This window comes from Bos grunniens, chromosome 4 (genome assembly GCF_055505025.1).
Source record: "Bos grunniens cultivar Pamir isolate PY7600 chromosome 4, Bosgru_T2T1.0, whole genome shotgun sequence".
Taxonomy (NCBI): Eukaryota; Metazoa; Chordata; class Mammalia; order Artiodactyla; family Bovidae; genus Bos; species Bos grunniens.
This window is the reverse complement of record NC_141168.1, coordinates 63,026,999-63,052,444: the sequence shown is the minus strand read 5'-3', so window position 1 is coordinate 63,052,444 and position 25,446 is coordinate 63,026,999. Positions and strand designations below refer to the sequence as shown.

General features: G+C 36.7%; 1 protein-coding gene across 18 annotated transcripts in view; it reads left to right on the top strand.

Moving 5' to 3' along the window:
* Positions 1 to 25,446, top strand: part of IMMP2L (inner mitochondrial membrane peptidase subunit 2) — a 958,924-nt gene that overhangs the window by 369,238 nt on the left and 564,240 nt on the right. For 2 of the 18 annotated variants that reach the window (XM_086396597.1, XM_086396598.1), the window contains exon 5: positions 1,111 to 3,291. The exons of the other annotated variants lie outside the window; for them this stretch is intronic. In XM_086396597.1, the coding sequence (XP_086252723.1) occupies positions 1,111 to 1,174 (64 nt within the window). In that variant the 3' untranslated portion in view covers positions 1,175 to 3,291. Of the gene's footprint in view, positions 1 to 1,110; positions 3,292 to 25,446 lie in introns of those variants that run through there. 18 annotated transcript variants of the gene reach the window in all.

The following is a 25,446-nucleotide window of genomic DNA, read 5'->3' as shown; positions in this document are numbered from 1 at the left end:
GCAAACATCATTAATTTTCTTCTCTAAAAATATATGCCTTACCTTCATTGACCACCTTATTGAAAATAACACCGTCCCTAATATTCCCTATCCCTCTGTACATCTTTACTTTTCTACATAACACTCTTGCTGTCTGACTTACTATGTATTTTTCATGTTATTATCTGTCTTCTTTATTATAAATGGCTTTCCTGATGGCTCAGGTGGTAAAGAATCTGCCTGCAAGGTGGGAGAACTGGGTTTGATCCCTGGGTCAGGAAGATTTCCTGGAGAAGGGAATGGCTACCCACTCTAGTATTCTTGCCTGGAGAATTCCACAGACAGAGGAACCTGGTGGGCTACAGTCCATTGGTTGCAAAGAGTCAGACACAACTGAGTGACTAACATTTATTATAAAAACTCTGCAAGAGCAGGGCCATGTATCTATTTTATTTACTGATGCATCCCAGTGCCAAGAACAGCACCTGACACATAGGATGCTGGCAATAAATATGTATTGCATGAATGAAGTCAAACAGAAGAAAAATTATGCCTTGTTTATTTACATGATTGAAAAGTTCTTTTACAGAAGCATTTATTTCAATAATCTTAAATGAAATATACCTTTAACATTAGCCATTTCTTTTTCCTGATATCTGGCTGAATATGTAGTCCTAGTTTGGGAGGTTTTAACTTTTACTCTTGATTTTCCAGATAGCAAAGGGCCTTTTTGTAGAAAGCTAGGTTGCTTCCCCATGACTATCAGTGTTTACAATTTAGGGCAGGAGACCACCTCTCAAGTCTTTGGTACTTGCCTGGTCTCTCAAAATGGTGGGCATCGGGCACTTACAGATTTCTTGAATTGTTTGCTTACTTGTTTGCTTATTTCTACCCACCACTTTCCAAAATGCATTTCAGGAGGCCAACTGTCTGTGAATCCACGAGTTCCATACACACTCATCTCTGTTTCTATCCTACTAATCAATCAGTGTTGGGTCAGCTAGAGTTCATAGAATAAAATCGCTTTTTATCTCTTTACCCTGTTCTTAAAGCGAAGTAGTCCATTTCCCCAAACTCGCTTCTTGCTCGGATAATGTTTTCCTTTGATGCTATTTTTTTTTTTTTTTTTAGCCATATTTCAACTAGTGTCTGTGAAGAGTCAGTTCTACATATCCTCTTTACTGTCGATCGTTAGAGTGCAGCCACCTAGAACAAAGAAGTGACAATTGAATCGCTGACTGGATCACGAGTGAAACTCACTGTGAGGATACTCATCTTTGCCCTTTTGGATATATTTGGAGTAGATCAGCTTAAATGATGGGCCTCCATGGGAGAATGGAAGACACTTCTCTAACAATGAATTCTACGGGATGGGAAACTCTGAGTGTGTGACAGATGAAGTTATTTTTAATTCTTGAAACTTGTCATCAGAGAATTATCAGACAGGTGGACTTTGGGGCCAGCACTTCAGTTAATAGCTCCCATTTTCAGACAAATTTAAGTTCCCTTAATGGATTTTAATTACACTGACTTTTTCTGCCAAGAGTGGGGATCATGGAAGTTAATAACCTGGTGTTAAAGTAAATAGAAATCCTTTATTTGACTGATTGTTTCTCAGTGACAATTCTGCTTTCTCTTTAAGAGTGATATATTTATCACATGTGAAACAGGTTTAGTCAAGTAAAGAAGCTACTTCTAGAAAGATGTACTTTCAGATTAGTGTCTAGTTTTTCATGTAGTTTGAGTAGTGTAAATCTCCAGAAATTGCATGGAGATTGCATTCCTGAAATTGAGGCAATTGCCTGTGGATTTGACATGATAAATGTTGGTTGGGGACAACACATTGATTTTCATTATGTAGTTGTAGGACTTAGGCATGCTCTGCATATTCCTTTAATGAACTGTTGCTGTTTAAAAGATGTCTGTGGGCCCTCCAAGCAGCTGTATGTGATGCTAGATTTTTTTATATGAATTTCTTAGAAGAGTAGATAAGAACTGTTCTAAGCACCTAAATAAGCTGTGGGCTTCCCTGGTGGCTCAGTTGTAAAGAATCCACCTGCTAATGCAGGAGACATGAGTTCGATCCCTGACCTAAGAAGATCCCCTGCAGAAGGAAATGACAGCCCACTCTAGTATTCTTGCCTAGAGAATTCCATGGACAGAGAAGCTTGGCAGGCTACAGTCCAAGGGGTTGCAAAGAGTCGGCCTTAACTTAGTGACTGAACAACAAACAACAACAACCTGAAGAAGCTAAGGTGGCAATCAATATTGCATTATTAGGATTTAATTTTGCTCTTATGAAAGAAAATATATAGAAAGAATTGTTTTTTCCCCTCCCTCTATAATACTATCTTTTTTGAGATTAGTTGTTGACTAAAGTAAATATAAATTAAAGTATTAATTGGTGCAAGGGTATTAACATTGAATAGCAATCATGCAACATAGGGTTCTTCCTGTTGATTGCAATGACTTTGTGTCTTTTATCTATTTAGTGAACTCCTAGTGATCTTTCAAGTTCCAGGTGGCACATCACCTCCATGAGGTCTTTTTCTCTCTGTTAAGCATAGTTGGTAGCTCTTTCTCAGTGGTCCTTTTACTGCGCTGAATTATCTATTATGAATATGTGATGTCAGTTGCTCAGTTGTGTCCGACTGAAATGCTTCACTGGCTGAGTCACCAGGGAAGCCCCGTTATAAATATAGATATCTGTTATATCTACTATAGCCATATCACAATGTATTATAATTACTTATGTCTTTTTTTCCCAGAAGGTAGTTTTCCTGGACAGAGATGATGCCTTAGTCACTATCTTAATGTCAGTTCCTTAATTAAGACCCCATATATAGTAGGTTCTTTTGCTGGGAAAGTAACAAACAAAATTTCTTGCCTCTACCTAGAGTTTATTTGTAACAATCCCTGCTTTGGGGCCTGAATTAGAATTCGGTGGTGTAAATAAAGCCACTATGTCTGAAAATCTTATATGGATTTTCTAGATACCATAAAGAGACTGATTAAAGATCCTCCAAGTTAAATTAAACAGAGTTACACTCTCCACTGCATCGTAAGTCAATTTAAAAGGATTTTATACTTTATTCAGAAAAGGCAATATCATGAGTCCTGTTTTATTAATACCTAAATATGTTATATACTTTGAAGTATTCATTGGTTGGTTTTGAAAGGTTCTGTATGATGGAAAGGATATTGAAGGAATCAGACTAGAAAGGTATTTTAATCTTCTGTACTTTTCCCTGTAATTTTGTAAGGTTGCATCCCATACATGTCAGTAAAAATAACTCTATCCCTTTATTAAAACTTCAGTGTCTTCATTTATATTTAGAGTGGTAGCAACATAAAATTGAAAACCTGAGAGTTGTGAAGGATATAAAGTCATGTTTTAATAGGGAAACTAAATTGCTCCTTCAAAGAGCCTATAAAACTGAAAAGCATTCATTATAAATGTAATAAAGACTTACGAGTCCCATTTTATTAAAACTACACCCAGTTTCCTGTAGGGGCTGGATCATTTAGAGGTAAACCAGTGACACTTTATGTCTAGCAACAAACTTTCCGTGAGATAAGATATCTACTGAAATGAGGTTGGTGGTTTTAACATGATCCCTAATGGATATCCATTCATGTTAAAAGATTAGAACTTTTGCTGTATCTGAGTTTGTAGCTTCTGATAATAATGCACCCAGACCAGATTAATGACCAGTAAATTTCTTACTACTCTAAGTTTCTTGAAGAAACAGAACAATTGTGAAAGATAAAGCTTATGCCTCTACTAATTGCTGTGTTATATCATCCTATCATACTGTAAAATTCTTACTCAAGTCAAATTATGTAGATTAACAGTGTCACAGGATAATGACTTTCCACTGGTTACCTTTGGCCTCTCTTTTTCCTTTCAGGTACAATAATGTTTTTAATGTGGTACAGGAGAATCATTCTCTTTTAGACTTTAGCTGCTTTTCAAAGATTTTCGGTTACATTTTCCACAGTTCATTCTATTTTGCATATTCTATACACGTATTTCGATATTACTTTAATGGACTGTGGTTGTGTTGAAAGTGAAAGTGTTAATCACTCAGTCATGTCTGACTCTTTGCAACCCCATGTATTGTAGCCCACCAGGCTCCTATGTCCATTGAATTCTCAGGGCAAGAATCCTGCAGTGGGTTGTCATTGCCTTCATCAGGGAATCTTCTCAACCCAGGTATCTAACTGGGGTCTTCTGTATAGCAGGCAGATTCTTTACTGTCTGAACCACCAGAGAAGCATGGTTATGTTAGGGGCAGTGTTTTTAAAATGCAAAAGGAAAACCCAATGAAGTGATAGCCAGGTGGTCCAGTTACTCTTAGTTTTAGAATCGACTACTTTTAAAGAGAGATACTTAAATGTTTAAATGAGACAATTGAAGTGTTTAAGTTAATATGCATAGGTTGTATTGATTTATTCAGAAAATAAGACAAAGTTTCTGGTAGATGGTGACAAATTAAAAGTGGATTTATTCTAATTCCTTTCTTAACACACATCCAACATATAAATAATTATATGATTCTGAGAGCAGATCTGGAGCCTTGTTTAGAAAAATTGTCATGTCAGGCCAAAACTTTGGCCAGTTTATGCCGAGCAGAGAGAACATTTTCTTTAAAAAAAAAAAAAAAAATATGAGCAGAAGGGAATCCTTGTTTATTCTCTGATTAGTAATTGCATTCTGGTGTTCTGGAGAATAAGAGTACTTGCCCCAAAGTGTATTGGAATCCCTAAATATTCTTCAACTTAGCTCCCCTAACAAAAATCTTTATTATTCTGTTTACTGTCATCTGATTTCTAAATTCAGTGTTCTTTCCTTTTTGTTGATTGCCATTGTTACCATAAAGCAGATAGTTGTCTCTAAATCCCTTCCAACATGTGAAAATGCCAAAGTTTGAGAAATCTTTTAATTTGAAAGTAATGATTTGGTAGCAGAAATTTTCAAGGGAGCAAAATAATTTTAAAGTTTTGAAACTTAAATTTCAGCCTTAGGTTAATTTATCACTTGATAGAATGTAACGGTACTAAGTAAGCAGGTTGAAGGCTATAATATAGTGTACTAGTTTTTTTTTTTTTAACATGATTATTTTTCACATCCTTCCAGTTGATACTTTTAAATTTTCTTGGAATTGGGGTTTATATTTAACCAGTATCTTCTTTCATTTTTAACTGATGACATATTTCACTTTGGTATATTGAACCCCAATTCCATAATTACTTCTACTTTTTTGTCCTTTTTAAAGATGTATGGAGACTTTTTCATCAGATGATAAAGTATATTCTCAGATTTATTTCCCAAAAATGCTTAGTTAATTTACAGAGTAATTGATTGGTTTGTTGAAACGTCATGATGGCTGCTGTATTTCCTCAACCTTTTCAGTGTTCTTCAGGTCATGTTAAAAAAAAATCTCATTTCAGGGAAACAACTGTGTCCACATGAGAGTGGTAGTTTGGTTGCTAAGTCATGTCCTACTCTTGGGACCCCATGGAATGCAGCCCATCAGGCTCCTCTGTCCATGGGATTCTCCAGGCAAGAATACTGGAGTGGGTTGCCATTTCCTTCTCCAGAGGATCTTCATGACCCAGAAATCAAACCTGGGACTCCTGCATTGCATGCAGATTCTTTACCCAACTGAGCTACAAGGGAAGCTCTTATTTTAAGCCCTTATTTATGAATTCTAGAGACTGCATGGAAATTTAAAGTAGTTTTGTTAGTGATAGTGAGAAAGTGGAAGCAGCTCAAGTCTACCTCAATAGGCACAAAATAAACTGTGAAATAAGTATTCAGTGAAATACTACACAGCTATGAAAACCAATCTGCTAGCTTTGTATATACTGTTACAGAGATATATAACATACATAAGTCAAAATGAATAAAATGTAGAATGCAAATAGTATGAGTATATTTGTGTAACACTAAAGATGTACAGATACATAAATAAACATATATACAGAGAAAATTTTTAAATGATTTCTGCTATTAACCATAGTTACTTTTGGGGAAAGAAACTAGGGAAAATGAGGATTTACATTTTCATATTAATTTCCTATTTTTCTGCACTGCTTTGATTTTTCTCTTTTGTCTTTTTTTTGGTCTCTGTTTCTATGGCTTAAAAAAATAATGAACATGTATTATTTTTAAAACAGAAAAACTTTAGAAAAACAGTGCCCATTTACTTAGTAAACAAAGAATAGGAGATTATTCTTTGGGTGTCCTCCATAACCTTTTTTAAATGAAAATTGATTATCTTCTAATTTACAATGATTTTTAAGAAAGCTTTAGGAAAAATACCACATTGGTTTTCATTTAAAACATCTAGTGTTGAGTAGTTCATTTTATTGAGAAATTCCCCCCCTAATTTGCTGTTACTGTTTGATTCTGAGATTGAAGAGCAGGCTACGCCTCTACTTGTAAGGTGTCACGTGAAAGGTCACTTTTGTTGTTCAGTCGCTAAGTTGTGTCCAACCCTTTTGTGACCCCGTGAACTGTAGCCGGCCAGGCTCCTCTGTCCGTGGGATTTCCCAGGCAAGAACAGTGGGGCAAGGATACTCCTTATCCAGGGGGTCTTCCCAACCCAGGGGTCAAACTCACATCTCCTGTGTCTTCTGTATTGGGAGGTGGATTCTTTGCCACCGTACCACCTGGGAAGCCCTTGAAAAGTTACTACCCTAAAGCATTTTGTTCTTTAGAATGAGCAATGTAATCTTTTATTATATTCTCGAAGATTAATTATCTTATTTAGTTCTCATTAGGCCAGTATTGAGCTCGGTTTTAAAAAGTAGGTTTGATTGAACATTGCAGCATTCCATTCATATTGCCAAAGTAGATTTGGAGAGAATTCAGACAGACTCTTCTGTGTGTTAATTTTAATTTATTTCACATTTTTCTGATAATTTCTAAACACTATGTGCATAAATGTTCTGGAAAGAATATGAATTTTGAAATCTTGTGTATTTGTAAAAAGTCCTCATGGATAGTGAAAATTAAAGTAAGTGAGAAAACATACGTAAGAATCCTGAAGAAAAACTTGACCACATAACGGAACTTCAATGAAAAATGTTTGTATGTCTCTGCTTTTTAGAAACAAAATTCCTTCTTAATAAAAATAGTATACTGTATGAAAGGTAGTGTGGCAATCAGTAAAGTAATGCATTTGAAATTTTACACTGAATTTTGACACTTTACTTTTAATATAATGATTTCTGCTAGTGTTGCCTCTTAAATTCTTCCAGCCTGTCTCATTTTTATTCCTTGCAACTTTATGCTTTGGTGAAATTAGTTTTCAGAAGCAATTGATAGTGTCCGTTCAGTTTGTAATGAGATCATAGAAACTCACATCACTTGATACAGAACTGATAAGTTTAAAATAAAAAAGTTCCTAACTTCTTACTGTATGTTCCAAAGATATTAATAGGATTTAGATTTCTACTGTCCTTATTACTTTAAATTAGAGAAATTCTATTAATTCAGCAGATTAATAAAAATCTTTATAATTCTATAAGTATAAATGAAACCCAAAAATATCACTTGATATATCTTTCATAGAATTTACAGTGTAAGTTACATGTGATGGCTATTAATCTTTAAAGATAGACATTGTAAATATTACTAACATACCAAACTCAGCAGTTTTGTATTTTTAATTTATTATTTTTTTAATTAATTTATTTTTTATTGAAGGATAATTGTTTTACAGAATTTTGCTGTTTAAATAATTCATGAAAATGCATTATTTGAAGCTTATTATATGTAGAAAAGTATATAGTTCGGCATCTGAAAATAATTAGTAAAAATTGTTTTATTGCAAGGGGGCAATTTACATGTATGGCAGGATAAACTGAAAATTTAGTGACTCCTTACTTAAATATAGTTATAAGAAGTTGATGCTGACTGAATCAATTTTGTTCTATATAAATAATTTTGTGATTTAAGGTTGGAAATAATGGTAGATCTCCTGCCTTTCAGAGTTGGTGATAATAATTTGTAAAATAAACTTTATAAAGGAAATACTATGTTTTAGGTATTACTCTTTTATTTAAAAATGAAGAAAAAAAGTGAAGTCTCAGTCATGTCAGACTCTTTGCAACCCCATGGACTGTAGCCTGCCAGGCTCCACTGTCCATGGTATTTCCCAGGTAAGAATATTGGAGTGGGTTGCCATTCCCTTCTCTAGGGGATCTTCCTGACTCAGGGATCGAACCCAGGTCTCCCTCATTGCAGGGAGATTCTTTACCATCTGAGCCACCAGGGAAGCCCTAACACATACTGAGTAATATTTTTATCAAGTCCATATGGTTTTATTGGATTGTGAGATAAGAACTATTCATTCCCAAACATTTACTGAGTGTGTGGTGTGTACTAGACATTGTGCAGGAGTGGGTGTAGGGATAAATAAGATGAGGCTCTTGCATTGATAGAGCTCATTGTTGTTCAAAGGGAGAGAACATTAAACACAAATAATTGTGATATCCAGTAACAAGTGTTTGGTAAACAGATGTAGAGAGAAATGGGAGGAATTGATTCTGTTGGGGATCTTGGATTCTTTTCAGAGGCTGTGCTTGAAGCATGATAAATAGGAATGTTAAAAGTGAAATTGGATAATGGTGATCATAAATAGACAGAAATTAGGTGAATGTTTACTTCAGTATTGAAAGAATACCCAATGCAGGAGAACAATACTCAGTTCATTAGATGCTAATTGAATAGCTTCAAGGGATAAGTCCCTATGTTAGCTACCAAGGGGCTAGAAAAGCTGCCAGGATCTGGTACCTGCTCTAAGGGAGCTCACTCTTCAGAGAATTCTAAAATCTGGGTGCTCAATCCCAGATTTAGGTAATCTGGGAATTTAGGAAATTTAGGAAATTCCTCATACCTCTTTCCTCTCAAAATATTTTTTCTCTCTACTTTCATCTTTAAATTGCTGTTCTCACTCACCATCTCTCTTTACCCATTTCCTATTAATGCTCCATCCACTGGCCAAACCATCCTACCATCTTACTGCAGGAGAGCTCGCTAAGACTGACATGGACTTCAGGTTGCCAAAGTCTCCTCATAGTATTGGTCACTGCCCCATCTACCTGGTCAGCCATCCCCTCTCTAAATTCCTCTCTTGCCTCATCAGCTACCACTCCTCTTTTCTTACCTCTGTGACTTCTTTTTGGTTAGTGGTTTCTTCTCTCTTTATCCTGCTTTAAAATGTGGCTTTTCACTTGAGCTCTGAATTTGATCTTCTCTTTTTACACTGTGCACTCTCTTGGGCTCTCATCCACTTTTCTTTGATTAAACTGCCCATATGACTCCCAAATCCGATCCAGATTCCTCCTGAGTTTTAGACTCATAGCCTCATCTGGGGGGATCAGGCACTCCCAACTTGGAATGTTCCAGCCTTTCACTGATTTGTATCTGTTATCCAGAACTGAGACTTCTCTCCTTCAAAACAAATAATACACACAATTTTATTATTATGAAATATTGCACATATTAAACTTTATTGGAAGAAGGAAGAAAGAAATTATGGTTGGTCACAATATTAGATTGTTCATTTTACAGAGTAAATACAAAGTTAGGACAGTAGTATAGCAGGAAACAAACAGTTCAACTTTCTAAAAGAATTTACCTAGGATATTTTAAAAAGTCATCAGAAGAAACCAAGAACTTTGAAGTTCCTTATACTTTCATCATGGTGTAGTGTTTTTACTTTTCCAGTGATACATAAGGGCATGAGATTTAATGCCCTTATTCGTGTTTTAATCTGTGTTTTAAAGGCTTAAGCTAATTTGATCATGGTTGAATGGTGTTATGAAAGTTCATTGCTGTATTCTGAATTTTTTGGCTTCTGGGTAAGTCTGAAAGAAAATTACTTCTTCCACTTAGATACATAGTTGATCAGCCACACTCTTGGTGTTACCAGACATGAGGTTGCTCTGTGTAAGCAGCTTCTATCTGCTCCAGTTGCCTTCTGACAGATCTTGATGAACACAGACTCCCATGTGGCCACTTCCCTCCTCTGCCTCTTGTTGACAACTCTCCTCACCTCCTCGTGCTGCACAGCTCCTGGTTGTAGAAAGAGAACCAAGTTGCCTTCTATTGCAGAATTTCACCTTAAACAGCATTCTCCTTAAATAGCACTGGAGAACTAGGGTGATATGATGAGGAAAGGGGTGTACAGAAAGAATGTGAAATGTGAGGTGCCCTTTTAAAAAAGGTTTTCTTGCTTAGCTTATAGCAAATCACCTGACTTGGCCTGACTTCATTTTCTAAAGGCTTTCTCTGGCCCCATGACACATTTAAGGGTAAGAGATGCTAGACTCTTCTTACTGTAAGAAGCTGCATTGTGCTACTAACCTAAAAATACTTCCAAGTCAGGAGGAAGGGATATGTAGTTACTTGCCTTTAGGGTGTTTGCTTTTTGCTTTTAAGAGTCCATGTCAAGTCAGTTCTAGTCAGGACACTGTTTAGAAGTAAAAGCATACAGATGGCCGGTGTGTGTGTGTGCATGTGTTTGTGTGTGTGTGTGTAAACAGCTGCATTTTACGGAGCTGGAGATGATAACTTTATTTCTGAAAGCATCCTGTTAGTAAATGTAACTGTGATGTAACAAATGCATTTTACGTGCAGTAATGGAATTTAAATTGCTCTAAGAGGCTAAGTAAAAGAGTTACTCTATTTTTGCCTTGGTTTTCTTACCTGCAGTTTGGGGGTGGAATATAGCAAAGAATATTTTTTTAAAAAGGAATATAATTCAAGATGCAAAATAATATACTGTAAATTATGTCAGTCACTGAACAATATTAAACTGGAAATTTGTAAGCCAGGCTAGCTCTGCAAAAAGTTGTGAGCAAAGCAGTATGCTTTTTTTGCTTCTTGCTCACTCTTATTGTCTCTTCAATGTTTTCTTCTCTCTCATTTTAAATATGCTGTGGTCAGTTCATTTCTATTCTTCAAAGCTTTCTCTAAGGAAAAAGGAGAAGCATCACTGATGTTTGCTATGTGTCAGACTTTGTACTAGAAGTTTTACATGTATTTTCATTAACTACGATAACAATCATGCTTGTGACACCAGCTCTCCTTCCTCGGCTTCAAATTTTAGTTAAACCGCCCAGTTAAGATTGTTATGAACTTTATTTGCATCACATGATGGTATATACAAATACCTATATATCTACCTGTTGATGTAGATTAATAATCTTGTTCTGTATAAAGAAGTAGGATGCTCGTAGTGGTAAAGAGTATAGCCTTTGAAGCCAGACTACTTGAGGAAACCAGAGCTTTGCACCTGCCCCAGGTCACATATCATTAGTGACATATCTACTAGAAGGATTTGGACCTATGAGTGATTGACTCCAACACTCACTCATTCTTTCAACTACTTTCAGTCACTGCTCTCCACCTTCTTTTTCTATTTATTCTAGTATTGCATGAAAGAGTGAAATATTTCCTGAAATCCTGCATTTTTGTTACATATGTCACATTTTTATGCAAAACAAAAATAATTTTCACTTTTGGTGAGTCTAAAAAGTACATGTGATGATAAATGAAGAAGCTCTGTAGTCTGAGTTTGGTAATACGGTGATGCTAGATTTAATATTACATTGGAGCCTGAAGGACTAGTAGAATCAGTGGAAACCTTGTTTTTTCTTAGATGTCACTGTTTACCTTGAGCATGAAAAATAGAGCAAGTAGTTAGAAAGCTCAGAGGAATAAAAAATAATAACCATCATGCTGCTCTGGAAATAAAAGGAAATGATAAAGCATACACCTACCAGCTCAGTGATCAGTGATTTTAGCTGTTGGCCAGACATTTCATTTAGTGTTAAAAAAAAATGGTGTGAGAAACTGCTTTAAACCGTGTATCTGCAGTTCTTAGGTCACTATTTATTTTTATATACTGACCCATTTTAATTTTCACTTCTAGTACCACTGAAATTATGTCATGAATCTATACATCAGCACCCCTCCCCGCCATGGATTGTCCTGTTAAAAAAAAAACCCTATTATACTTGAACAGATATATGAGGGCTAATCTGTGATAACAGTTGGCTTGAACAAGCATTTAGCCTGGAAAGGCATCCTTTCATCTTAAAAGGTATAGTGAGCCTTCTCTTCCCACCCCAAAGCCTGTCTACTTTCTATCACAGGGCTGAAATGGAGAAATCACCTTCAGTCATTTCAGTTCGATATCATATAACCTATAAAGAAGGGCAATTCTCTGAAACTTCACTGTATTAAAAATATCATCCTTATTTTCTTACCTTCATCTTTGCCCTAGTTTTTTTGCTGAAGGATTCCATCATTTCTTCAGTACTTGTAGGGTTTTGGAGAATGTGGACCAATGCATCTTTCTTCTTTTGATCACTTTCTGTTTGTGTGTTCTCAGGGAAAGCAAAGTTAAAGGATGGTTCATGAGTAGAGTGAGAAACATTAAAAGAAAGCTGTTGTGAAAATAACTCTGCCATATTTATTAAGGATTAGCATGGTTTTTCTGGTCATTAACGTTAAGCTAATTTTCTTTTTGGCAGGCCCTTGTAGTAGTTCTGTTTTTTTTCTTTTTTTTCTTTTTATTAAAAAGGTGGGTTCTGTGAAAGCACTGATGCCTTTCAATAGTTAAAATTGAACAGAGGATCCTCAGGTCTCTGGGGCCACAGAAGCAAAGTTTCTGCTCTTGATATAGGTTTCTCTACTGTTTTTATCCCCCTTGAGATAAGTCTTTGATTTAAGTGGCCACAATAGAATGTGAATTTTCTCATGTTTTTGTAAGCTATTTTTATAGATCTGGTCTTGAAGTTAGCTGTTTGGTATGAAGTTTGGCTTCAAAATAGGTTTAAAATTTGAAAGCCTTCCTATTGAATGAGTATAAGTTATTCTACAGGATTATTAACTAAATAACTAGCTAGTGTGGGTAATGCACTAAGTCCCCCCTCTTTGGGGGGATGTCAGAAATGGCAAGTTTATCAAGTGGCCACTCTCTGAACCCCTTCCCATCACTCACATGTGCCCAACTGTCTGTTTCACCAGGAGATTGACCCTTGCCTTCTCATTGGTGGCTCAGCAGTCAAGAATCTGCCCGCAATGCATGAGATGCAGGCTAAATCCCTGGGTCAGGAAGATCCCCTGGAGGAGGGTGTGGCAACCCACTCCAGTATTCTTGCCTGGAGAATCCCATGGACAGAGGAGCCTGGTGGGCTACACAGTCCATAGGGTCGCAAAGAGTCAGACACAACTGAAGTGACTTAGCTATACCTCCCTTGAGCTAATGGGTCTGGCAACTTCAGGCAAATCCCGCTGGTAGTTGAGGTGGGAGAGGGCAAGCAGAACTGCCCTTGTGTTCCCCAGAGGGACCCTCCCCACGGACCCTTCCTGTGGTAGCCTCTCCTTCTCTGACAAGTGTACATCTACCTGGTCTCTTTCATCTCTCACCCCCTTAAAAATATATATATTTTTTCCTTTTCAATGCAAAGTCATCAATGTAGAGGTAAACTGCATTCTGACTGTGTTGTATAGGGGAGAGGTGAAGGCCCCAGACTCTGCCTGAATTTGCTGCCCAGACCTGTAGTTACTGACGAAGTGATTTTGGACAGATGATTTAAGATCCCTGGGCTTTACTTGCTTCCTCTGTAAATAACACTCATGAGCCTTATCAAGAGAGCTGAATGAGTTAGTATGTATAAAGCCCTTAAAACAGTATCTACCATATGATAAGCTCTTTTTAAGTGTTTGCTATTATCATGATGATTTAAATGTAATCATGAAAGAAGACAAAGGCACTCTCTTCTATCCTGTCCTATTGACTATAGCATTCATTCAACTCATTCAACAAATATTTAAGGGCATACTATGTGCTAGGCATGGTATTATCTCATTTCCAGTAGGCTCCATTCTATGAGTGTGGCCTGAGCCCAATTATATTACAGCAGTCTGAATTTCTGTCCCAATACTGTATGTGAAATCTGAGAGTGCACATGGCGTTTATTCCTTTTTAACCTTTTTAAAAAGGTTAAGTGCCTAATTTGGGCTTGGGTAGCATTGGCTTGAATGTCTGAGATTTCTTGCTAAGTGGCAGGATCACACTCGGCTGATCCTAATAGGAAGAGCCTGGTGGGCCTAGAGCAGAGGTCCTCAGCTTTGGGGATCTAATGCCTGATGATTTGAGGTGGCACTGATGTAGCAATAATAGAAATAAAGTGCACCATAAATGTAACACATTTGAATCATCCTAAAAGCATCCCCCACTCTTGATGCATGGAAAAGTTGTCTTCCACGAAACCAGTCCCTGGCGCCAAGATGGCTGGGGACCGCCGCCCTATAGCCTCAGCCAGCGGAACTTCCCCTTGTTCGTGTGGTTGCTCTGCTGCCGGAGGCTCACTGAATTAAGCGGGTTAAGACTCCCTTTAACTAGAGAAGAAAGGACCTAGTTTCCTTGGGGCCCACCGGCTGTTGGAACAAACCTGCCTCCCTCTTTTCCAGAATGATCTTATGTCACATATCATATGTGTTCACTGGTCCCCACAACATTAATGTTTACTTACGTTTTACCCCCACTTTTGGGGTCTTTTCTTTTCCTATATAATAGTGCATACCTTTAGGGGGAAAATAGAGCCTACTACTAATTCTACTCCCAGAGATAAGTGAACTGATTTACTGGGGAGACAGGAAGATACAAAAACTGAAAATAAATAAATAAAATAAAAGGGTGTGGTTATAGACAGTTGTCAGAGATTTCCAAAAACACAAGTGGCTTCTTCCCAGTGTTGCTCAGTCTGACCCTGTCCTTGTCACACAGATCCCAGAGATTCTTGAAGAACTGTGTAGTGAGAACCATTCTGAGATTATATATTGCTATTGATTTCCTCATCAACCTACCTGATAAAAGCTGAGATATGGTCCTGGATGCTTAAAACGATAGAATGGAATGATATTAAGATATATTGTAGGCAGAAGAGAGGAGTGATGCAGGCCTGAGTAGACGTGAGGGGGTATCTCAAGGCTGTAACTCCAGTTGTGGTGACAGACCTGTGCCAGAAACTTATATATGGGCATCACTGCTGTGTGGGGTTGCCTTTAAAAAAGATAACTTGTACCCTTCCTTTGTATCATGGATACCTTTGGTGGGAATTTTCTATGACCTATAGACCCCTTAGAATAAATTTTTAAATGAATAAAATATATAGATTACAAGGGAAACCAGTTTTATATATATATATATATATATAAAACATCAAAATATATAAAGTTTGTGATGTACTATGTATGTGCTTCTTCATAATGTATTTTAATGTACTAAATGCTGTGATCCAGTTTTGGGTGTAAAAATGGTTATAATCTCAAGGTGATTTTAAAAGGAAAAAAAAATATGTCAAGGTATAGGAGACTGCTAATATGACTGTGGTGGTTGGTGTTTTCCTATGTTCACTGTAGAATAAAATGCTAAGTTACAGGGAGAGGTTAGCAAAAAAAGAAAAAAGAAAGAAATTCCTCCCAGGTTTATACATGTCTCTGAATTCAATGTATGGACCCCTGGGTTTGTGAGGCCTGGTTAGAGAACTGTTTAAAAGCAGCACTGAAGGCAGTACTGCCAAGGTGGGGAGTATAATGATAGATATGTGAAGACAGTGGAAGATTCTGTATGCTGATATGGTAAGGGGGACTTGTCCTCCATTTTAATTTTTTAATCAAAAATGTATGATTTTTAATAAATTTTTCTTCAAATTGTCAAGGCCCTTTTCATTTTCCATTTTAGTGCCTCTACCTACCTATAAAACTGATAGAACCTATGATCTTTTGGGGGTTCTCTGGAGAAAATCTGTCTGCAATGCAGGAGACCTGTGTTTGATCCCTGGGTCGGGAAGATTCCCTTGGAGAAGGGAACTGGTATCCACTCAAGGTATTCTTGCCTGGAGAATTCCATGTACAGAGAGGAGCCTGACAGGCTATAGTTCATGGGGTCTCAAAGAGTTGGAAATGACGAGAGGGTTTTTTTTTAATAATCTTTAACTTAATCATTGAGTATGTAATATTATAATAAAAGAATTTAGGATTATGTTTGTCTATTCTGTAATATAGATGTAAATAAATAAATATATAATTCTCATTACAATTTTTTAGATTAAAGCATATTCCCTTACATTTAAAACAGCTAGGCGAGCCCACTCATTTCTGATTGTACTATTCTTGCTATTTAATACAAAATGCTTAGAACCATTGAAAGAAATATTTGGATGAACAAAGTCATTAGACAGTAATGCAAAGGGATCTAGCAATCATTTGGCTTCCATTTCCTTGCTATTCTTTTCATTACATTATAGAAATGAAAATTTCCTAATCTTGTTCTGACCTCTAAGAATACACTTACAGTGGGTTTTTAGTTTTGCTAGTTGCTGTTTACTGGTTGCTAGTTGCTATTTAGCCGCACCTCTCAGCCTGCAGGATATCAGTTATTCAGCCAAGAATCAAACACTGGCCCTGGCAGTGAAAGCCCGGAATCCTAACCACTAGGCAACCAGGGAAATCCCTTGTTCACTTTTAATGTATTTTTGTGTTTCATTGCTAAATTCTTTTAGAAATAAATCTTTGGAGGTGATGTCCTAGAACCTCTAGATTTTTAAAATTTTGTTGTCGCTTTTAGATCTTCATTCCTCCTATCACCTGACATCCAGACTGACTTTTCCTGGTATATTTCTGGTTGCTAAATGCAGTGAACACAGTCAGACATAGTCAGGAGGAAAAGCCTGTGAGTTATGGGTGATTGCTTTTATGTATTAATGGTGCCTATGGAGGGTCTCATTAACACACACAGCATGGGGAATTTTTGCAGCTACCACACAGAGCTCAAAAAACCCAACTGCAAAGCAAACTTGATTGTTTATGTCTCAGTATTTTTATTTGGAGCTTTAAAGGACATTAACGAAACTTCTTGGGGCAGGTGGAATGCCATATGGCACAGGGACTGGACCACCGCCATAGCTTTTGAAATTTATTGAAGCTTCTCCTTGTAGTGGGAGTGATATGAGTCCTTGGACTGTTTCCATTCAGTGATGACATTCATGTACGGATCAGCAGTAAAGCTACTTGAAAGAAAGCAAACCAGTAACCATCTAGACAGAGACTTATTTTAATATATACTTATTAATAGGGCCTGAAAGAGAGTATCGTTAACACTGTCTTTATTGGATTCAACTGTTTTTTTCACATATTGTCTTATTTTACAGATTTTGTATAGATACTATTGTAGAGTAATTGGGGTGGGGATGGGGGTATAGATATACTGGTTTCCTATACACTAACTGAATACTCCTAAATTCAGATTTTATGTCATACACACACATGCCACCACCCCCCCCAACATGCATACATACATTCATATCTAGGGATAGTTTTGAATGGTGGCATAGTCATTAAGAGGCAGTGTCTGGGACCTTCTAGGGTTACACCCAAAGTCCCACTGCTGTTTGAGTTCTACAATTAGCACAGGAGGCTTCCTTCACCAGTGTGCTTATGGCAGTCTTGAGGCAGGGTGGAAAGAACGGCCTTTCCAGTCCTGCTTGTGACAAGTGCTCCTCATGGTCTCTGTACTGAGCCCAGATGCTCTATAGAAGGAGAGGGCTTTTAGAGAAGGAAAGGGAAGCTTTTGCAGTGCTTGAGAGAATGAATGGATTATATCCTTGTTTAACAGAATTAGGATAAATTGAGTATTTGTGATTGTCACTGACTTCAAATTATTAATACATATGTGCCTTGGAATACTATAGATAATTGACTTTATGCAATATAGTTTTCCTATAAATGGACGCTGTCATTTTATATGGAAGTTGGCACTGCAAATAACTTTAAGTAAAGATTAAAGAACATAGGACATTTACTTGTTGACTCCATTTTCACTATCCCCTCCCCCTGTTTCTGTTTGATTCTTAAGGCAGAAGTATAATGTCTCTCAGAAAGACCCCAGAGCACTCTGGTTCTTCATGGCTACTCCTGTTCTTGTAATAAAGAGTGAACAAAACAAATGACAAAAAAATCGTCTTTCATTGAATAGAAAATATAAAAACTCCCATTCATGAGCACTTTCAATTTTTATAAATAAGTTATACTGCTTATATTTTCCCTATTATTGTGACCGCAGTGCAAATTAGGTGCTATTATTTCCATCTTATAAATGCAGACAATGAGACCAAGAGAAATAAAGTCACTTCCTCAAATTCTCATGGGCATACCTATTAAGAAGCAGAGCTGGCTTTAAAAAAAACAAAAACAAAACCAGACAGTATCACTTGAACTCAAGAGTCCATGTTCTTTCCTTTATGTCTGAAATTCTATCTTTTATGTTAAATATTTCACAGGGATTTGCAATTTCCTGATTCAGGCACTTTGTTCTTTTGAGTTTAAAGACCCACCATGATCTCCAAATATGCCCCATAGAAGAAATTGCTCTTTTAACAACCACCACCACAAACTTAGACATGAGAGGTCATGCTAATGAGAAGCAAGATACAATATAGCTGTTAAGGAAAGTGCCAACACAACTTCTGGCTGCTCAGTCTGAGAATATAGCTTCTGCTTGTCCCAGTTAAACTCTGAATGCATATGTAGTCATTTCCCTTTATAACTCTCTGTGGACAGAGTTTGTAATATCAGATGTGAGATGATAGAAGTGGCTCCCAGTAAAGTAAAGCCTAGGAAGTATGGCCTAAAATATAAACTCCTTAAAAAAAAAAAAACCTGTTTCCTTACTGAGCTTGCCAGTTTCCATAATTAGTCAGAGGCAATTAAGTACTTTAATTAGTTTGATCTTTATGGAATTTCCAACATATTTTTGTTTTGTAATCAGAACTAAATTTGAGTATGTGACTAATATCCCTTATAAAGGCTTACAGTAACATGCATCAAAATGATTCACTTCCCTTCCAGGATGGTGATATTTTATCAGCGTAATTTTAACATGCATTTACAAAAGCATAGTGTTTATATACAGTATTACTTATTTGAAATTTAACATCATTCATTTTTCAGGCAGCATGGGGTTAAGCCGAACATAATGCGGTTAAGCAGAACATAAAATTTAGATGCAGCCACAATATAAACATTTAAGATGCACTTATAAATACTTAATGGCTTAGCATTTAATATACATGATAGTTTAAATTTTGGGTGTAGTAGTATAAAAGTTTATATAATCTAGCAAGGCATCAATTTAAGAGAGAACTGCCAATCTATGTAAGATTTAGCATTCAAGTCATGGTACAAATTGTAGTTAATTTGATTAATGAATTGTAACTTCTAAATTTAAATTTACAATATACATAAGGACTTGAGAGAATCCAAATTATTTGGAAACTAGCCTGAGTTATTTTTCTCGTGCTTGTCTTTGCCTCTAGGTCCATTGAATATAACTACTGGATCAAGGTTTTTTGTTTGTTTTTTTATATCCACCTAAATCTATTCTTAAAATCATGACTGCTTTCAACTCCCAACACACTCTCACTTCTACCCTCTACTCCCAGCTGTTTTCCCTGAGGAACACGATTGACTGTTTTGTTTTCTTATCCCCTTGAGTCATTTTCTTAACTTTTTCATCCCTGGGGGTACTTTATGCTCTATTTCTACTTCTCATTTTTCAGACTTAATATCTTCCTTTATTTTTCCTTTTCAGTTGATAAATCAACTGACAAACTCTATCCTGAATCCCTGATGACTGCTTTCTTGAGTTTCAAGGAATCTGAAGATTCTTTCAGTGGAATCTATCATAGAGTTTGGACGCAGAAGCAGCCTGCCCCCTCTGTGCCTGAATCGTGTTGAAACCACGGGGCAGGTCTGCGTTCCTCAGATCTATTGAGTCAGAGAAGTGGTAAACACCTGGAGGCAGGAGAAGGACAGAAAGAAGAATGGATTTAGTTCCATTCACTTAGTAAATGGGAATCTGTCCCAGAGTTCCTTTGAGTACGCTGAGTCCTGAAAGCCTAAAAGGGATGACACTTGAACAGAACTGACTATACTGAGGATGGCTCATGGAAGGAAAAAGTAAGATTCTGTATTTTATATATCAATTCTACACTCATTCCCTCTTCAGCCACTTAGAGGGAAGAGGTTTAAAAATCTTTTTTTTCTCTCCCTGCTTAGTTTATTGAAGTCCGAAATGACTGTGTATTGAAATGTTTATTCTTAAAGCTTTTGAATCCAAAGAATCGTATTCAATATGTAAGCAAGGTCAGAGCCTATCTAAAGTGACAGATTAGCTAGATACAAAATCTATAGCTATAGGTTTTAGCAGTAAGAGGTAATGAACAGCATGGAAGTGACAAGAAGAAGACCTTAGTATACTTCCTTCTTGAGTTAGCTTTTATCATACTATTGAGAAACGTTAAGGGTCAGTCTTTGTTATTGTTTTTGGCAGGCAACTAGATTAAATAATGCTGGTCATTTATTTACTATTACGTAAAACCTTCACATTTATCCCAGTATCCACTTTCAAAACCAGAAAGTTCAACACTGTGCCTTAAGGCAACCGAGCCTTCCCTTGTGGCTCTTACTGATCACCTGGGTTTGGCTTCACTGTGCTGCCAACTATTAGCTGTGTATGTGGGGCTGTAGCCTATGAGTTTAGCTGGAGACACCCATTAGAATGGATGTATTCGTTCTTCCATGTCTCCCTTCCAAACTATGACCTATTTCAGTGTTTCAGGATGCTCATATACATGATCCACTCCTTCATCTAATCCATGTATTGAGCACTTACGATATGTCAGTGAGTGTATAGAGGATTGCATGTATATAACAATGAACAAGACAGGCAAGATCCCTGTTCACAGAGCTTACATTCTAGTAATCAAACATATAAAGAATCAGCATGGCGATAAGCGTGACAGAAGTAGCAGAGTGTTCGTTAGAAGCTTGTTTACAGTATGTGGTTAGGGGAACTGTTATCCATTCCTACTTGAGAAAAGCACATGAAGATACTGCTTTACGTATTCTCCAGTAAATCACAGCAGGGGAAATTGGGCTCAGTGATCTTAAGACATTCTTATTGTGTGGATCTCAAACATACGTGCAAATTGTCTACTGGCAACGAAAATAGTATGGTAATAAGGAAATCAGGTAATGTGTGCTCCTAATTATATTTAAATAGGTCTACATGTAGTGATAATAATGGTGAACTAATATAGTCATAATTGTGTAATAGAAAGATAGTATAGAAATAATGGTATGGTATTTGGTGGTTGTAAAAACTAAATATCATTTTTTCAATAGCTTCAACTAAGCACTATAATATGTTTTTTTTTATGCTCAATTTAACTTTAAAGAATAGTATTTTTCTATCCTGGAACCATCATAAGACCCTAATAAACAGCATGTCAAAATTCTTCCTAGTTTATAAAATGAAGCATATATCTTATATATAGCATCCAGGATTAAAAAGTAGAGGTTTTGTTAATACTTGTGCATAGTTGAATTGAAAGTAATTAATACATTCATTTCAGCAAAATTTTATTTTTTGGTTCTGTGATTCATGGGAAAGATGCTTGCTGGTTCTTGGGAGTATGTAGATATCTGCTAACTAGCTGGAAACAGTAATATGAAAAGCATTTAGCATACTAAATCTTACACTGTGTTCCTCTCATGATATTAGATGCTTTCTTGTTCCATTTGATCCTCAGTAGGACCCCATTTTTACAGTGAAAGAAAGTGAAGATCCAGGCAAAAAAACTTAGGGAATGAGGAAGCTAGGATTCAACCTTCTGCCCTCTGATTCTAAGTACCTTGCAGGCTCTTCACACTCTCTGGGACATGAAACCTCCCACCCCATCTTTCTGTCATGTTTGCTATACACACGTGTACATAAAAGAAATCTCACAGATTCCTAACTTTCACTGAAAGTTTTATGGCTAAGACTAATCTAGGTAAATTGAATTTGTGGGTCATCTCCAAAGGTCCTTGTAACAATGATTTTAGTTACTTCCTGGACTAATGGATGTACAATTACTTCATAACAACATTGACTGATCTGCAGTTTCATATTCTCTATATTACTCTATTTGACAACTACACCTTTTAAAGTTGGAGATGTGGAAAGACAGAAAATAATAATTAACAGAAGGGCAAAGAAAAGAGGACAGATTTTCAAAAAATAATGCAGTTTGAAACTCAGTAATTTAAATTAGTTTTTTTTGTTGTAGTGACAAGTTACGTATTTCCCTGACCACATTCATCAATAAACTTGAGGGCTTGCTAGTCATCAAATGAAGTGCATATTCTAGAAGAAAAAAATTGTATGAATAAACGAGAAGATGTTAACGGGATCAGTTCAGTTTAGTTCAGTTGCTCAGTGGTGTCCACCTCTTTGTGACCCCATAGACTGCAGCACGCCAGGCTTCCCAACTCCTGGAGCTTGCTCAAACTCATGTCCATTGAGTCAGTGATGCCATCCAACCATCTCATCCTCTGTCATCCCCTTCTCCTCCCACCTTCAATCTTTCCCAGCATCAGGGTCTTTTCCAATGAGTTCTTCGCATCAGGTGGCCAAATTACTGCAGTTTCAGCTTCAACTTCAGTCCTTCAAATGAATATTCAGGACCAATTTACTTTAAGATTGACTGGTTTGATCTTTCAGTCCAAGGGACTCTCAAGAGTCTTCTCCAACACCACAGTTCAAAAGCATCAATTCGTTGGTGCTCAGTTTTCTTTATAGTCCAACTCTCACATCCACACATGACCACTGGAAAAACCATAGCTTTGACTAGATGGATATTTGTTGGTAATGCTTTTTAATGTGCTGTCTAGGTTGGCCATAGCTTTTCTTCCAAAAGCAAGCATCTTTTAATTTCATGGCTGCAGTCACCATCTGCAGTGATTTTGGAGCCCTCAAAAATAAAGTCTGTCACTGGTTACATTGTTTCCCCATCTATTTCCCATGAAGTGATGGGATGAGATGCCATGATCTTAGTTTTCTGAATGTTGAGTTTTAAACCAACGTTTTCACTCTCCTCTTTCACTTTCATCAAGAGGCTCTTAATTCTTCTTTGCTTTCTGCCATAAGGGTGGTGTCATCTGCGTATCTGAGGTTATTGATATTTCTCCTGGCAATCTTGATTCCAGCTTGTGCTTCATCCAGCCTGGCATTTCACATGGTGTACTCTGCATCTAAGTTAAATAAGTAGGGTGACAATACACAGCCTTGATATACTCCTTTCTTTATTTGGAACCAATCTCTTGTTCCATGTCCAGTTCTAACTGTTGCTTCTTGAACTGCATACAGATTTCTCAGGAGGCAGGTAAGGTGGTCTGGTATTCTCATCTCTTCAAGAGTTTTCCACAGTTTGTTGTGATCCACACAGTCAAAGGCTTTGGTACAGTCAATAAAGCAGAAGTAGATGTTTTTCTGGAACTCTCTTGCTTTTTTGATGATCCAGTGGATATTGCCAACTTGATCTCTGGTTTCTCTGCCTTTTCTAAATCCAGGTTGAACATGTGGAAGTTCTCGATTCATGTACCGTTGAGGCCTTGCTTAGATAATTTTGAGCATTACTTTGCTAGTGTGTGAGATGAATGAGATTGTGAAGTAGTTTGAACATCCTTAGCATTGCCTTTCTTTGGGATTGGAATGAAAACTGACCTTTTCAAGTCCTGTGGCCAGTCCTGCTTCATTTTCCAAATTTGCTGCCATATGAAGTGCAGCACTTTAACAGCTTCATCTTTTAGGGTTTGAAATAGCTTATCTGGAATTCCATCACCTCTCCTAGCTTTTTTTCATAGTGATGCTTTCTATGGCCCACTTTACTTCACATTCCAGGATGTCTGGCTCTAGGTGAGTGATCGCACCATCATGGTTATCTGGATCATTTTGATCTTTTTTTATATAGTTCTTCTGTGTAATCTTGCCACCTCTTTTTAATATCTTCTGCTTCTGTTAGGTCCATGCCATTTCTGTCCTTTATTGTGCCTATCTTTGCATGAAATGTTCCCTTGGTATCACTACTTTTCATGAAGAGAGCTCTGGTTTTTCCCATTCTGTTGTTTTCCTCTATTTCTTTGCATTGATCACCGAGGAAGGCTTTCTTATCTCTCCTTGCTCTCCTTTAGTTTCTAATTTTCATTGTTTTGATAATGCACTATGTTAAGCAATATGCCGTAACTGGAAGGGAGTCACTGGGAAACCATAGGCAATAGAAGTCCATGCAATGGACCATTTATTTTTCTGTATGCTTTAAATGATTTTACATTATTTTTAAGCAACATATTTTAATTTTCATGATTAGAAAAAGGGGGAAGTATAGTGATTTTTTTCTCTGTGACATTTATAAGTAGTTTTACAATATGCTATATACTTGACAAACGACATCCGTATGACAAGACTCAATTTTCTGATCCTTCTTCTCATATTAATGTATATATGTTACTTCAAAGATGAAAGATACATTTTGATTGTAATGGGGTAAATACATTTCTTCTGTTGACTTGTGTATATGTATATTTCTCAATATAAAGTAAAATACCCTGATTTAATAAAATAAAATGGTATGTTTCTTACACTTAAAATATTTCACCTCTTATTTAAATTATCTGGTGCATTTTTGCTTTTGAAGTTCTATACTGCAGATCCATTTTGCGTTTCTGCAGATTATTTCTGATCTTATGAATCATGTGATTCCTAATGGAGTACAAATTATAGATTCCTCTTTACAACAAACCTAGGTTGGTCTATATCAATTTCTTTCCTACCTACCCCATTGTATATCATTACTCAAAAGTGCATTTATAACTTAGGAATTAAAATAATACACAATCCAGATAAACATTAGTGAATTTACACTCTATGCCTCAGGGAAAGAAACTTCTGAAAGATTTGAAGTAACTGTTATGTCATACAGTTCAGATACCTCAAAAAATAAAACTCAAATGCATAAATTCTGAGAATAATGAATTGATGATCATTATGTGAGTAAAAGGTTACCATAAAGTGCTTGAATTTGCTACTTATTCCCCACCTCCTCTTTGTATGGGCTTCCCTGATAGCTCAGTTGGTAAAGAATCTGCCTGCAATGCAGGAGACCCCAGTTCGAGTCCTGGGTTGGGAAGATCTGCTGGAGAAGGGATGGGCTACCCACTCCAGTATTCTAGCCTGGAGAATTCCATGGACTGTATAAGTCAATGGGGTTGCAAAGAGTCAGACACGACTGACTGACTTTCACACCCCTTTGTACTGATCAATACTTCTTGAGGCTTATTTCTCATATAGAATTTTCTTTGGTATACAAGTTGTTAATGCCATTTTTTCCAACAAATTTAATTGAGCTAATTTATATACCATGCAGTATATTTACTGTATATAATTCAATGGTTTTTTTAGTCACAGATGGTTTTAACATCACTGCAGTGTGTGTTACAACACATGCATCACATCCAAAACAAAGCTAGGACCTGTTAGCTTTTGCCTTCTCCTCCTA